At 47.1% G+C, this 14,192-nt stretch overlaps 1 protein-coding gene across 5 annotated transcripts in view; it reads right to left on the reverse strand.

Moving 5' to 3' along the window:
• The window catches only part of LOC125940374 (uncharacterized), a 101,480-nt gene that overhangs the window by 38,315 nt on the left and 48,973 nt on the right, over nucleotides 1-14,192 (reverse strand). For 4 of the 5 annotated variants that reach the window (XM_049656459.1, XM_049656462.1, XM_049656461.1 and 1 more), the window contains exon 8: nucleotides 1,270-1,289. The exons of the other annotated variant lie outside the window; for it this stretch is intronic. In XM_049656459.1, the coding sequence (XP_049512416.1) occupies nucleotides 1,270-1,289 (20 nt within the window). The remainder of the gene's footprint in view (nucleotides 1-1,269; nucleotides 1,290-14,192) is intronic. 5 annotated transcript variants of the gene reach the window in all.

Below are 14,192 nucleotides of genomic sequence, written 5' to 3' on the forward strand. Positions count from 1 at the left end.
GAGAAATATATTCCTCAAGGAAGCGGAATCCACCCAGAACCATTGTCAGGAAGGTGTGGGAGGGCTCGCAAAAAATCTTCGGTTTATTACTCAACCACTTTTAAATCCTAGCGCGAGTATTGAACAATAATATCGCTTTCATATATTATAACGTAGTTGCAATAACCAGGGGGGAAAGACGACACTGCAGTGTATAAAATATTCATTCGACGTGCAGGAACGGGAGATTTACGAATCATAATACGGGAGAGATTGCGGCTTGGTGGAATGTCGAGTCTTCAAAGCCACTTGCAGCAGCAAAAGTAGATTTTGCAGGTGTTTCCCTTGCACACATACAATGGTAAATATTTGATGGCATCGCGGACAATATACTCGGCGTTGTTTTACCGCTGCAGGGCATTGCTGTTCCCGGTATGCCGTCATCACTCCTGACCCAGTTTTTCAATCGTGATTGGTTGAAAAAGTACAGGTCCATGCGTTGCAACGTAGAGTGCTTCTCAGTGGGCTATTTCGGATACACGAACCCCGTCATGAAGGCTATGGTAAGTGGTGTACTCTCAACAGAAATTTTTTTTGCGTGAAACAGCCCAATAAAAAATTGGGAGGACGCTTAAGCTTCGCCTATACGGATGGAGCGCGAGAGCACTCGGAGATCCCTTCAGAGATCAGAGATCAGACTTCCCGGCAACTGCACCTTTTTTGTGACAACTTCTCCTCCGCAGCGCAGCTGCCGAGGAGGCAAACGAAGCGCCGTGTGGACGGTGTTCTTGCAGGGAAGAAACCTGCGGCGCACCGCTGTATGCATTGTAGAAATGCTAGAAAAAGGGTTTGTGTTCGAGTTTCGCGTAAAGAATTTTGTTTTGTCGTATAATCAAAAAAAAAACAATCCAACGCTATCACGTCTCTAAGTTGTGGTTAAGCGGTACTTTACAATTTTTGTGACGGATTTGGCTTTGAGAAATTAAATTTTTTTTTCACTAACGCCTTGCGCCACGTGGAGGGCCTTAGCAGTAGGGGTCGTTCGTGATGATTATTTTCGCAAACGACGCCTGCGCGCCCACGTCGTCACCGACGCCGGAGTTTCTGCGACACGGGGCCTTAACGCTATCGCGTTAAAGAAAGACTGCGCCGTAGACGACTTCAAATTTGGGAGTAGAGAGCAGTGACGGACGATGCAATTAAGGCTAGTGGAACACTAAGAAGTTGGGTATCGGTAGCATTATGTGTAAAAACTATTTCGAATAGTATTAGCTAATTTGGTGCACTCACTTTTTCTCCCACGGTGTGAAACTGAAACGAGAAAAAGGTGTGTATTAAAGCGAAGTTTTCTATGTCTCACTGATTCGTCCGTGAGCGTCGAAAACACACTGCAAGAAAGCCAACTTACACAATGGAACTACTTGCGCATCTGCGCACACAATAGAACAGCGGCGCACGACATACGTATCGCAGAACACTGTAGTTTACATTCGCAGTTGTACCGATAAGAACAATGGGAACTGCCACGCCACGCTACCCAAAGAAACTGCACATATCTGCATTGCATTACGCGCGTCGCTCAATGCATTCCCGGCCGTCACCATGGGTAGGCCGCGGGTGCAGCGCACGGCAGAAGAGGCTGCCGTACGCGAACCTAAGCGCGAACGCGATCGTGCCGGTAAGGCCGACCCCGTGTATCGGCAACGGCAGAGTCTGTGACCGTCTACCACAGCGATCACAAAATTCTTTGCAAGTGGAGAGCCGTCCGTGAGAGTGTGAGTGTGTGCGTTAATTAACGACTGCATGATCTAAAATAAAGCTACGCAACTCATCGAAATATCTCTTCATTCAACTTCAACGTTCAAAAAATACAATTATAAACGAGGAATAAAATCACATATGCCAAGCATCGGGTCGCTCAGTATTTCTTGGGTTCGTCGCGTGGTCGTTGGCTTTGGACTTTGATTTTGATTCAGGTTGTATGGGAAAAAGCGTCGCATTCAACCATCTGTCTTTAAGTAAGGGGCTTTGAATATTTCTTTAATTACTCCTGGATGCCCCTTGCGAGAATATTACATGTGGGGGCCAGTAAACAACGTGCACGTATAGTTTATTTAGAAATATTTATAAAAGCACGGGCAAAGCACAGGCTTTACAACGAATGATGAGGGACTGATAAATTCAAGAAAAACATGCTTCTAATTTCGTAGAAGCAAAACACATAATTACAGTGACAAAACAGCATAAAGCAGACTCCTGTTGAGACGTATTGTTGGGAACCAGAAAAAAAAACACGTGATTCGGGAACGTTATCACATGATAACGCTAGCGTCCGGACTACTCACTTAACTAAAAAAAGCTACTCTTATAGAAAACCGTATATGAAGTGAAATATTGGGAGGTATTGCGGAGGATACCTCATCGCTTCTTTGTCGCATTACTAAACAAGCATGATCGATGGCGTTTCGCATAGATGGGGAACCGTAATATAACATCTACGACAGATGCAGGGTATTTTGTGGGCCTACGGCAATTGCATTATTAGTGGTTCATTCTACGCCAAGTTAACGACCGTTCTTGTCATGATAACCAATAAAGCTGAAGAAACTACCACATATTCGTTGAAACTGAAACCTCGTTCTGCGTGTTTAGTTTTGGTGCGAACAATTTTGCTGCATTCTCGGGAGAAGTTATAGTTCTGGTCCAGCTGAGCTAGAGGATACAAACCAACACTTTTTTTAAATGCATGTTGCATGATTCAGTCGTTTAGATTTTGTGCATGGCAAGCCAATGACGCGACGTGATTACATAAAACAGTCTGTTTTCCACATATTGGAATACTTCAAGTGCTTTTGGCTCCAGTAAAAACAAGTGAAATTGGACAAAAAATTCTTCGCGCAACGCCAAGAAAACCCAAGATGCTCAAATAAAGATTCACTAGATGCAGGTACAATGCTGTTGAACAATAGTTTAAGTGGGGAAGATACCACAGATGGCCTGGAAAAATTATTTCAGTCTCTTACTCAACAAGCTCGGTAGTCATGCATGGTTGAAAAACTTATTTTGGTGGTCCGCTAGAAAATATATATGAAACATCATTACAGACCCCTGACATAACAGACCAATAACCACGTATGGTGAATTTTAAGCAAGCTGAACATTATACATATGCCGTAGCTGCCACCCGGATTCATCGCTGTGTCAGTTTTCTTTCTAACGCGCTATAGTATTGTGCACAGAGCAGGCGCTAATACGCGTATTGCCACTGCCAGTTTTCACACTGGCGCTGTCCGACACCGTGAACAAATGCGATGAAATGTTTTACTTTTCAACAGTGAACAAAGTGCCACAAACAGCTAAACTTATTGAGCTTGAAATGATTAAGGGTTTACTCCTAAATACGATTCCTAAATCACTTGGCATGGTTGGCCATAGTGTACGAAAATCGTCAGCCTTTCATTGAGCCCCTAATTCAACTGCCTGTAGACGAGGGCTACAAAATTGTGATGCCAGAGACAATTGAGAAAAAGGTAGGGTCATTTTAACGTGTGTCCAACCTAGGCATCACGAAAAGGAGGATTCCTGCAAGATCCGTAGTTGCCGGGAGGGACATTTATCTAGAACTGTCTAGCCATTAATTATCTCTAATTTTGTGAAGCCTGCTTACCAACCAGTACCACTTTGGAGGTGGCGTACCAACAGCTGAGAGCGAGTAAACATGGACTTCGCAGCATCAAAACATAACATTTCTTGTGGGGGTTAATTCCCACTCAAAGTGATTAGAAGGGAAAATAATGACTTCCATTACTGCACATTGTCACTGTTTGCTGGTTACGGATTATCTGTTTAAACTGCGACAGTTACTTGATCATTATTCTGAGCAAGAGGGCTTACTTTTTATTTGCTAACGGATTCAAGCGCATATTGACAGTACTGTATCAACTGCAATCTACGGTGCAGCAGAACGCAAAGTACAAACGGTGATAAAATTAAAGCTAAAGCAATTGTTAAAAGATGACAAAAAAGTTGTGGGTCCGTTCAGCACAGAATGAACAACTTTCTCTGCGTATAGGACCGCAAAGCAAACGTTCATGCGAAAGGCGCAGGCCAAAAGAACTGTTCTTAAAGGGAAGCTGCGCGATTGACATTGTTCAAGCCAAACTTACAGGCAAGTACAGGTCAAGTCGGAGAAGGAAGAGCTTTGTGCGAATAACCACTGAGTGTGGAGGCACGGAGTATGCTCTGTTGGTGACTGCGTTTGTGCACATAGTATGAGGTGAACGTGTGAGGTTACAGCATGGAAGAATTGTCACGCCTCAGTACACCATGACGTACTTTGTTTAAGGGGAGAAAAAGACATGCGTTGTGCTTGTACATCATTTGCGATGTTCTCTATTGAAGAATAATGATATGTCGCCAGGAGACGACAACGATGAAGCAGTAGCAACTCATCGTGTCTCACTATTGGATCACGCGTGGTTATACCAAGCTGAGCATGGTGTCACGTTTTGGAATTTCTACATGCGGGTAACCGAGGCATGGTAGCCGCGAAGAAGAGTGCAAGAAGTTACGTATGGTGGCCCGGAATTGACAAGGTTATCGAAGAAACTGTGCGACTGGGCCGTGAATGTCAGTCAACGCAGAAGAGTCCACCCAAAGTTCGTATTCCCAGCTGCGACTGTCCCCAGACACCTTGGAATACAGTCCACATTGATCTCGCGGGGCCACTACACGGGCACACATACTTTGTTGTTGTGGACGCGTACACAAAGTGGGTGGAAGCCCATCACATGACACAACCAACAACCGCATTTATCATCGATCTATTCCGAGCTCTCTCCGCTACGTTCGGTATACCCCGAAAAGTCGTCTCCGACAACGGAAGAGCCTTCATTTCTAGCGAGATAAAGCAATTCTATGCGTCAAGTGGCATGCAGGCCACCACATGACTAGCGCATCACCCTGCAACAAACGGCCAGGCAGAACGCTATGTGGCTGAAGTGAAGAGAGCGCTCCTGATGAATACACAGTGGTCCATACAGTGTCGACGCCCCAGGTTCCACGGTTCACAGGGCTACAGGAATGACACCTGCGAGAGCGATGTTTGGACGATAACTTTTGTGTCCTCTCGAGCTACTCAAGCCGGAGACGGAAACACAGATCCCTGAGCGCCAGGAGACAGTCAGGCAATCAATTCGCTTCTCAGTAGGGGAGAAAGTGCTTGAAAGGGAAACAGCGCGAAAAAAAAGTGACAAGAAGACAAGAAGGGAGACACACACCAGCGCTGGTGTGTGTCTCCCTTCTTGTCTTCGTGTCCTGTTTTTTGGCACTGTTTCCCTTTCGAGTATGTACCGACTAGCCCAAGACTCTACGGTCTTGCGAGAAAGTACATATACGACAGTTTTTAAAGAAGCCAGGCTGAATTGAAGGGGAAATACTGCGCCGCGTCGGACCACGATCCTGGCTTATATAAAGCGTCCCCGGAAAGGTTCGGCGTCACCTCAATCACATAAAGAAATCAGTCAGACCAGACAAGCAACCCAAGCGCCGACAGACTGGAGCATAGAAGACGAATTGTCGGACACAATGCCAGAAGACACAAGTGCTGCTGTTCCGCAGGTACCGGACTCACTCGATGCGCAAGAGAACACTTCCTCTCAAACATCGACCTTGACGACACAAGCAGGAACCACCCGGCGACTGCAACCACCAGAGATTAGGCGGCCTCCAGACCGCTATGGAGACTTTGTCTAAGGGAGGAAGAATTGCTATGTCGCCAGGAGACGACATCGATGAAGTGTGCGCGCGGAGGCACTTTCGCTCTGCGGCGAGCGCACCTCACGGAACGAACACCTCGCCAGTGTTTTCTCCAACCCCTGGACTACTCTGTAGTATTATGTTTCTGTTTTATGGAGTGTAATAAATCGTCGGCAGCCAACTATGGCTGTAGAGACGCAAGAAATAATATTACTGAAGTATGCGATTACGTCATTGAACTGCCGCGTGTGAGTGACCGTCTGAAGTGCCGCTTGAAACGGCAAAGCCAGAGGATGCGACGGAGCACCATGTCGCACAACCCCCAGAACAACTGATGCATAACTATGATATTGTGAGGGGGGAGAGGGGGAAGTGTTGTATGCACGGTGTAAGAATAAGGAGAGGTGCTGACACTCTCCCCCCAACGCGCGCGAAAGCGCAGCTCGCTCGCGTCCAGATTATGTTCGGCTTGCTGGCAGCTGGTTCGGCGCCGTCGTAGAGGGCGCTGCGGTATGCGGTCCCAGCCTCGGCGGCAAGGAGCGTGCTGCCGTTGCTTCGTCTTCTTGCTTGCATGTACGGTTGCGCTGTTTTGAAGGCACGATTTTTGTTCGCGTTCGTTTCATGAGCTTGTGCTTGGGTATAGTCGCCACGGACCCTCGACGAAGGTGGCAGCGGCCTTCTGAGGGGAGTTTGAAATGGCTAGAAAGTGCTTCGTTCCGAACTGCAATTCTGGAAACCTAACTTGTGCGGAGCGTGTGCCTTTATTCAAAGCGCCGTCCGACAGCGGTCGTCTAGAGCAGTGGCGCCGTGAAAATCTGAGGGCAGACCGAACTCTAACGCCTACCGACCATGTCTGCACCAGCCATATTTGAGAGGATACGATATCGATGGCATAGTGTCACGACGTCGAAAGCTCGAGGGACAAACGAGACGCACTTGTCGGCAGAGGCAGTACAAGAACGGACGGTTTTAAAATAGCGCGCCCTAGTCACTGCTTCTTCTTCTTCTTGCTATGTTTTTCATAAGTGCCGATGTGTCTTATGCCATCGTCATCACCGCGCTAGACACGTGGCAATATTACGCGGAGCGCTCGATAAAAGGATTCCCACCTTATTTCCAAACTTTCCAAAGAACCTCACACTGTCAAATAAACCTCGAAAGCCGCTGCGGAAGAGAGAACCTCCTGTGTGCCGCAGTAGTTTGTGCAAATTTTGCTGCATGTAAAAGATATATACTGGGTGGTTTACTATCATGCACCAAGATTGGAAAATATGTAAATGTCACGTAGCTGGACAGAACCAAGGTAATGTTGTCTGCCGTCGCTTGGAGATACTCCGATTATTTTTTATTCCGCTTAATTACATAATTATTTTCTTAATTGATTAATCAACTCTTTTATTGCTATAATTGGATAAAAAGTATGAACAAGATAATTGTAGAGTAGCGTGCAAAACTCCCAATATAACTTTGTGTTGCTCAATACGTGATACATAAAAAGTGTTTTCCAAGCGTAAACGAAACCCGCGAATACAGCGCCATATTGCCGCGCGACTGGCCGCTCGAGGCACTTTGCGTGTATTCGTGAGCTTCTTTCATGCTCGGAAAAACACTTCTACGTAGCGCGTATTGAGCAATAGAAAGCTGTATCGGGAGTCATTCATGTTGCTCTACAATTTTCTCATTGTCATTTTTATTCTAAGTATAATAATTGAGAAGTCGATCAATAAATACGACTATTTATCTAATTAGGCGGAATGTAAAAAATAACCGAGTATCTCCAAGGGACGGCAACAACATTACTATGGTTCTGTCCAGCTACGTGCCATTTGCATATTTTGAAATATTTGTGCACCCTGTAAAATACTGATGTTTTCTGTGCAGATGTTTGCCTGATTTTCAAATTTGTTCCATCCTGGCTACTGAATTTTTTTTTTTACAATGCGCGTGCGGTGTATATTACATGCTTGCGTGTTTTTATACATTGTTCCATTGTGGGAGTGTATGAGACCGCAAGCTTCTGGGATGGTTATCACCTATTAAAATTATCGAGCTGCTTCATGCACACGTTTTTTCGTATTGTGTCTATGTAAAAAAATGTCTATGGGATTATTGTGTGGTGGGTGTAAGTGTATTTGTGGACAGGCTGTAGCATGCATTGTCAAACACGCTTACCTTGGCACATTCTCATATGCAATTTAAGAAAACAGAAAGTCATCTTTTTTTTTAGATCTTGCAAGAGCCACTCAGTCCTCAATGGACGAAAGCCCAATGAATAATATACACGGTCTATGTTAAGTGGAATTGGAATAAAAAATGCATTTGCTCAGGTTTTCATCAGTAAACTGTGGTAGTGATGCTCTAATTCAAGATAGACGCCTGCCTTCGTCCCGCCTAATCAATTCCCATTTGAAAGAGTTTTTACATAGCTGATGTGCATTCTCATCTCAAGTTCTAGCCATGAACAGCCACTTTGTTCTAGTGCATATCGGAAGCTTGCGCCGTTTCATTTCTTAATTTATATCGCGGCCACACTGAATACGCGCAATGATGATTGAACAGTTTTCTGAGTGTGAATGGAAGCAGCGATAAGCATGAAATACATTTTCTGGTGCAGTCACTATTTTCTTCTGATCGAGGGGTAGCACGTGGGCTAACACTTTCATTTTTTTATTCTTGGATGAACGGCTAGACCGGACAAAACAAATTGCGCGCGCGATGGTAACTTCAGTGGGCTTTGAGTGCTGCCCGATTGATCGGTGTTCACGTCATCCACACCCTGCACAAGGAACCTTCATGTTAGCGAAGCCTGGTACACTTATCAATTTAATGTGAAATAACGATTTTTTTTCGCGCTTTGAGATTTACTCACTCCTCTATGAACGAAAATTTAGCGGAGGCAGAGGAATGCCAAGCCGCCGGCGCCGCTAAGCTGGGACCGCTGGCCGCGGCGCCCTCTATCTGCTCGCAGCAGAGCTACTCGGTGCGCCCGCGCCCGGCCGAACATAATCTGGACGCTCGCACGCGCGCAGTGTCAACACCTAAATATTCTTCCACCGTGGTTGTATGTTTTATTGTTCTTTTCAGGTTGCGAGCGTCACGACGCGCCAACTAGGAAGCGCCGGGCGCTGCGCTTCCGTCTCAGTAGCGTTTCAGCGGTCTCGCCTGTCGCCCAGTGAAAGCGCTGTCCGTCGCGTGCTTCGGCAGACGCTCTTCGTGTGGTATCATGCTCAGTTCAAATCAACAGCAGAAATAGCGTCAGCGTCTATGTTCCTGCACAGAACGGTGGGTATGTAGCTTTTTGTCACTTGTGGCATTAAATGAATCGATATATTTGAGCACTTGTCGTACTTTGCTCGGCATGCACCCTTGCTCCGCTTTCTTCCCTCAACCTGCATTATTCGTAGACTCCGGCCTCATAACATCCCTACGTCGACGTCGCCCTTGACGTCTGATACCGTGCATATTGCCACGTAGCCTGCATTCACGTACCACGCAGATCGCTTTGGACGCCAACAGCGTCCATCACGACTCTCGGAGTGCGCCTGTCTACCAGCCTGCGTGCGCACGAGCTCCAGCGGAGAAGCTGCCCCATCAATGGGAAATGACAGCGTGTGGTTTCATCGAGGGAGACTGCGAGCGGCGTTCGAAGACAGTGGCACGCGACAGAGAACGTTTTTCGACGACTTTCGCTGCGCAGGCAACAAAGTGATCCTCTTTAGCTCTGAGTGATCCTCTTTATCTTAACTCCTGTCGCGCCAGTTGAATGTACCGCTGGCCTTACCATACTATTGGAGGGACCACTGATTGGCCTCTAGCACACATGCTCAGGGAGTGCGGGTAGAGATACCCAAAGTTCAGCAAGGAGGAGTGGGACTCGCTTCTGCGTAGCTCCGCTCTAGACAGGCAAATCCTGGTTGTCCGGCATGCCCGCGACCGGGCCAGTGTAGCTAGACCTCCCGGTCCCTGCGTGGGACTAGCCGGGTGCGCGACGAGTTCATGTCTTCGCCGGACCTCCAATAAAGTTATTTCACTCGCTCACCATTGAGTGGCCCCGCGGCCCTACCCTCCAATCCAACAACCCTATTCTCCAGCGCGTCTAGTCTGTTAAAAAACTCTCTGAATCTACCATCTACCGACTCTAGAGCGCTGACCAGTCTTTCCTAAGTCGGGCCTGGCTGCTACTAAGCTCTTTTACAGTGTCGATAACACTAGACAGCATCTCCTTAACATCGGACTTGGTTTTCCTGGTCGTCGGTTCAGCCTTGTGTACCGACACCTTCCTCTTACGAGTGCTGCCGTCCCTTGTGTTTGCAAAGTCCATGCTCTCAGAGGGCTGACCCTCCTCGTTCCTATAGCGGGGGCAACGACCCCATTGATCTTGATAGTTGAAATTCGTGCTCTAAGCATTTTGACTACTTCTCTGAGTTCGGCATTTTCTCGTTCAAGCCTCCTAAACCTAGCCTCATGTGCCCCATGCTCTGTTCTTACCGGCCCGACTAGGCTCACTTTCTTTCCGACCAACGCACACTCGGCCCAGGATTCGCCAGGTGCCGGCTCCCCAGCTTGTCCAGCGATCTTTTTCTTCTTGTCAGATTCAAATACACCAGGGCCTCCGACCATAAAACGCACCAGGGAAGGCGACCTACTCTTGGATTGGTTCCCGGAACGGGTCCACGAAGCTACAGCAGGTTTTTGTGATCTTATTCTGGAGCGACGACGCCCTCTGCTGTCTCCATCCTTGTCGCTTCCAGCGCGCTCTTTCTTGTCTGCCTGGCGTCTTGCTGGCTCCACGCAAGCTGCAGCCGTGATTGCATCAGCCACCATCGCGGCACCGATCTTGGCTATACTAAGGCCTCCTCTGATCCTGAAAATAATCTTGATGTCTTTCTCTTCTTCGGCAGCGGAGGCGTTTTACTGCGACGGATGATCCATTTCTTAACTTTGTGCGACGAGAAATAACTCACTTGGTCTCCGACAGGTCCACGCCCGACATTGGGCTTAGCACCGGCCTGGCCATAAGGCGAGTGTTCCTTGTCCCCAGAGTCTCTTGGAGCACAAATTTGCCAACCAGCATCTTTGGTAAACTCGTCCGGAGAGATATCCTTACCGTCAGCAGCGTATACCATCGTCGACTTGCTTCAGGTCGACCCGATAACGGGCCGCCCTAAAGCGCGATGGTTATAGGGTTAAAGTTCTCCCGCCATGGTACAGACACGAAAGGTTGTAGAATCACAAAGATTCCATCCGCCGGAAAAAGTCCAATATTCAGACTTAGCTTGTAACTCAACGGATCCACTCTGCACAAAATTTGGTACCAGCGACACAAAAATCCGGGCAAAACTGCCCATGAAAGCAGGAGACGTGGTGAACGCGCACAAGAACGCTCGGCGCGCTCTCGAAAATTCGACGCCGACAGAGCTCCAGAGGGCATTGTTGAGATCCGATAGCAAGGTCGAAACTTGTTTTTCACATAGCCTTTTCTCTCTGCCGCGCTACTGCCGTGTATAACCGCGCTGTTTACTACACCCTGACGCGTGGTGTGCCTGACAGCAGAAACAACAGCAGCAGCAGCGGCAACGCAGAGGGAAGAAGGAAATATTCGCTTTAAAGTCAGTCAGAGATGTATGCAAACCTTGTAATTGATACAGGTCAAAGACAGCGGAGCTGTTTTATTCGGTTATCTTGTCTTACGAAGCAATAGGAATGTTTTTGGTTCGCGGTCTCGCTTGAACATAGCATCGACGCAGTAGTATCATGAATGCTGCGTTGGAGCGTGGTGGTGACGGGTGGTTCTCAGTAACGCCTTTCATGCAGTCTGCACTGCGTGACGACGCCGTCAGCTTTTATCGTCGTAATCGTGTTAAGTCCTAGCTGACCTCCACGTGGAGCCGGTAAATTACTATGTGAGAAAAGTAACCGGCTCAGGGAAAATACAGGTTATAAAATTCCTACAAATTGTTGAGGTATATCCCAATGAATTTTACCCTAAGCGCATTTTATTAGAAATTTATTGATAATTACGTTTCAAAGCACACTTTCCGTTCTTGTTGCCCTCGATCTTGGCCGCACCGTCACATGGCGGCCTTTGTTCTTGCACAAACACTGTTGCAGAAGTCCGCTTAAGCGCTTAGCATCAAAAAGGCGCGGGAGTGTTTTAGAATGAAGTCAGTTCTATTCGCCGAAAAACATGTGTAAAATATAATATGTGTGGTCTCATGCTTTCTCATTCACGCTTCCACTTTGGCAGGAAACTCACAAGTTGCTGTCAAATAAATGTCAAATAATAAGCGAATAAATATTTTTCTTCCTTCCTACCTTCCTTTCTTACATATCGTTATTGCAGCGCATGCTTGCACATCTAAACATTATCTATCTCTCCACCAGTATGCCACAGATCAGCGAGCGCATGGAGTCAGCAACCACTGTATATTACGTCGTCAAAAGGATGGCGCAGACACGCATACAGACCCTAGCACAGATTTTCTAAAGGCAATATTGGCCAGCGGGCAACTTTATTTTAACGAAACGCATGCTACTAACTTAACCGCATTTATTCTATTCGTACAGATACTCTGTTAAATGCGTGCTTGATGCCCACTTCCCTCCCATGACCTTGCACTAACACTAGCAACTAAATCTACACCAGTACATGAACAAAATTAATATCCTTACCTAATTTATACACAACGAAAAAAAATGGCCGCGTATCCGCGTGCTTCGCTGCAAATGTCGTCGAAAGACGATAGTCTTCTGCCGGCCGTACTACATGAGTGCTGGTCTGATCCGCGGCCACCCCTGATGCTGTTCTCATACCATTTCCGTCCTGGCATGATAAAGGCAATGGAGGTTTGTTTGAACAGATTTCATTTTACCGCATTATCACTGCTGGCATGCCATGTTGGTACCTCCACGATATGTCAGCAATGTTTCGGTCGCGTGTGGTATACTGTATAGCATGATAGTTTGCAAAGAAGAACCATTTGTGGGGGTTGTATTTCATCAAGCGGCCATTTATGTTTTGCCCTGCCTCAGACAGCGCTTCCTTTATGTTGAATCGGCCGCATCTGGCTGGCATTGATAAAATTGAGGAGGCGGAATCGGCCGCATCTGGCTGGCATTGATAAAATTGAGGAGGCGCTGCGTGAGACATGGAAGCTATCTGGCAATCCATCGGGAAACATGAGCTTGTGCAGAGGGTGTCCTTCCTCCATGGCAGAGGGCGCTCGTCGGCGCGCAGTCGGGGAAACACGAGCTTGTGCAGAGGGTTCCCTGCCTTCGTGGCAGACGTCGTTCGTCGGCGCGCATAGCATGGCATTTTCAGCGCAGCTTAAGAAACTAGGGTCTTTAGAGTTACGTATCTATGTATTTTCTATTAAAGGAACACACCTCCTAATAATTACCTAGTGATGTTGCGCCTCAGATATGCGTAATATTTACTTTTTGATCGATAACGTTCACAAGTATGAACAGCCGTACCAGTTTAAGTAGTGTGGGCGGTAAGCAAGTGGTCCAACTTTGGCCGGGTGGCTGAATCGGTTGACAGACAGACAAACAGAAAGACAGACAGACAGACAGACAGACAGACAGACATACCAAATTTTCAGCGTTTAATTTCCCCAAGAAAGACTATCGTCTTTAAAAAAGAATCCAAGAACAAGAAGAATGTTCGTAGGTTGAAGGGGCTTATAAACGGCAGCAACCTTTTGCCTGGTGCTTCAATAAACAAGCCTGGTGCCATGTGAGCATAGGCAAACACGAACAAACCTCACCCGATGAGTACGATTGCTCCCTGCCTCAACACTGGTGCGTTGACGAGAACCGCCAAACGACAGCGAACGCTTCGTGTTCCCTTACACGCCAAAGCCTCTCGAAAACTTGAGATCACAAGAACTCCACTACTAGGCGCACCGGAAGACAGCGCACATGAAGCCAGCACCTCGGCTCGCCGAGGCCTTGTATCACTATGCGATCAGTCACACGGATATTCATGCGCAGCCGCAGCCATGCTAGAAGACGAGGGATGCTCAATAACCCTCCGCCCTTTTTTTCGTGCTCTTGATCACGTAACCTCCAACTTTGGCCAGGCAGAAAGACAGCGTGTGTAAAGCCCACTGACATCTAAGACAGTTGCTGCAAAAGCAAAAATATGCAAATGCCACGTAGTTAGACACAACCGAGGTAACATTGTTTGCCGTCGCTTGGAGATACTCCTATTATTTTTGGCGTTCCGCCTAAATATAATTAGTCTTATTAATTCATGGACTTCTCAAATATTACAATTACACTGTAAAAACAGTTGCACCCTTTGGGGCGTATTTTTGCCACAGAACAATAATCGTCATCTGAGTTGCGTGGCTGTCCTTTCTTTAACGCTGTGCGCCCTGCACTTCTCGGTCACGAACGACAAGAGCGTTATCAGCGTGACACAGCGTTCTCGATAGGAAAGTAGGAAGTGT

This window comes from Dermacentor silvarum, chromosome 9, assembly GCF_013339745.2.
Source record: "Dermacentor silvarum isolate Dsil-2018 chromosome 9, BIME_Dsil_1.4, whole genome shotgun sequence".
Lineage (NCBI taxonomy): Eukaryota > Metazoa > Arthropoda > Arachnida > Ixodida > Ixodidae > Dermacentor > Dermacentor silvarum.